General features: G+C 41.5%; 1 protein-coding gene across 1 annotated transcript in view; it reads right to left on the bottom strand.

Moving 5' to 3' along the window:
• Positions 1-1,868: 1,868 nt before the first annotated feature.
• ROPN1 (rhophilin associated tail protein 1) overlaps positions 1,869-2,155 on the bottom strand; it is a 26,503-nt gene continuing 26,216 nt past the window's right edge. Inside the window, exon 6 of the mRNA XM_065876526.1 lies at positions 1,869-2,072. Coding sequence (XP_065732598.1) covers positions 2,006-2,072 — 67 coding nt within the window. The 3' untranslated portion in view covers positions 1,869-2,005. The remainder of the gene's footprint in view (positions 2,073-2,155) is intronic.

The raw sequence follows: 2,155 nt of genomic DNA, 5'->3' as shown, positions 1-2,155 counted from the left end.
TCGTAAGGTCAGGTCATAAAGAAAAATTTGAGAATGTATGTAAAGTGTTGTCCACAGTGACTTGCACATAGCAAGTGCTTAATAAATGTTGGCTAGTATCATCACCACGGTATTCTTTGTATTGTTAACACAGCATAGCGCAGGTAGAGGGAAAGGTTTTACACCCTTGGGGTGACTGCTGAAGCAGGCTGGTTTGGGAGACGTGCTGGGACCTGATGAGCATCTGTGGCTTAGCAGTATCAGTGGCTTATAGGAAGCATCGCCACAGTGAGCCAGAGCAGGAGAGGAGGAAAACGGCGGACACCAAGTGGTGGCTTTGAAGACAAGCAATGGGCAGTGCCCCGCTGGTATTGCCAATTGCGCGTAGTCTCAACCGATGGCTATAGTATCATCAATGATTTCATATCTGTGTTCAGGATTCACTCTGATAGCTGGGGTTTCATTAGCTTCACTCTTCAGGGATTATGCTCAGGACTACTGAGGTTTGGTTTCTAATTTCAAGCTGTTTTTCTCAAAGGTACAAAGGATCTTTTAACTTTTATTATTTTATGAACTTGTTGTCTTAGGGTCTTTCACATTGGGGCAGTTCCCTCTGCTCCCATTCACTCCTCACTCCCAGGCCAGATCATATTTAAATTCTTTGACTGCAGTGAGAGAGAAACAGAGAGACTGAGGCAGGTTAAAGTATTTTACTCATTCTCTAAACCTGGTTAATTACAGCTCAGGGTTTCACCTGCAGTGCTTCAGCCTTTCAAACAGCCAAAGGTCCCAGAGTGGATGCAACTGATGGGCTGCTTTGGCTGACGGCAAACCGCGGGGAGGAGTAGTTGTTCCCCGCCCCCTGCACGTACAGACAGGTGACTGTGGGGGTAGACTTCCTTTCAGCCCCTTTTACGGTTTCACTCTAGGTCAAAATCAAGGGCCTGTGGTGATATCCTATCACAATCTTCTTTTACTTAGTTAGACACTAATAGACAAAAATTGTCCCCAGTTCAGTAGAGAGATGCATATATATGAAAAAAGCAACCTAAACATGATTTTTATACAAAAAAACTCTGAAGAGGGGATAATACTACAGATAGGAGGGACCTGGCCTTAAGAACAATAACCACACAGCCTGTGGTTCTCATTGCTTCCTGGGAGAAAGAAAAATCTTCTGGTGACCTTGTCAGAAGGTCTTAAGCTCATGCAGGGGATTTTCCTGAGAGGGTCTCATTACATCTGGATATGGTGTCAGGCACCTTAATGTGGACACTTCAATAATCATCTCTGAAATGCTTTTTTAGTATCTCTCAGGGCCACTTACGTTAAAGTGATTTAAGTTCGTGTCTTATCTTCACGTTAGACTGTGAGCTCCTAGAAGGCAGAATTCACATATGATTTATTTGTATAGGCCCAGAAGCCGGCATAGTTCCTGGCTAGGGTTGCTAGGTGTAGCAAAAGAATAAAACAGAAATTCCTAAAACATTATTCTTTATCCAAAATTCAAATTTAACTGGGTGTTCTGTATTTTGTCTGGCAATCCTATCCCTGGCATACAGCTAACCTCAATTAATATTGGTGAGTGAGTGAATGAATGAATGAATGACCTTCAAAGCAACAAATGAAGAAATAAACGGGTAAAAACATGGATTGACCATGTAAAAGCCACTCATGTAAATTATGCCTAACAATTATAAAACATCAAAACTGTCTGGATAACATTCTACCTTTGAAAATCTGACAGCCTGGCTTTCACCTGAGATGCATTTTCTATCAATGCGTCATCAGCCACTTTACTCAGTATCCATGTGGGAAGAAAACTAATCTTCTGTTAATGGACGTGTTTGGTTCCAACAATGTTACATCACAGTTCCACACATTTCTGATTTCATATGTTTGCCTAATCGTTTATTAGTGTGTACCAGTTTCACAGGAAAATTGACATTGGATGGCGTGTACGGTTCAGTCGTTCTGAAGCACAGTCGTCTCTGTATCTTCCTTTAAAATTGCCAAAACTGTGCTTTTATTCCAGCCGAACACTGGGGTTTTGGGTAAAGTCACTCACCTTGATTAAACCATCAGGACCAATACTGTTTGGGAAAAAATAGATATTTGGGGGTTAGCTCATTTAACAATTAATCTTAAGAAAGACAATATATAAATAACTCTCTCC

This window comes from Phocoena phocoena, chromosome 4 (assembly GCF_963924675.1).
Source record: "Phocoena phocoena chromosome 4, mPhoPho1.1, whole genome shotgun sequence".
NCBI classification, from domain to species: Eukaryota; Metazoa; Chordata; class Mammalia; order Artiodactyla; family Phocoenidae; genus Phocoena; species Phocoena phocoena.
The sequence above is the reverse complement of the archived record's forward strand: the minus strand, read 5'-3'. Positions and strand labels throughout refer to the sequence as shown.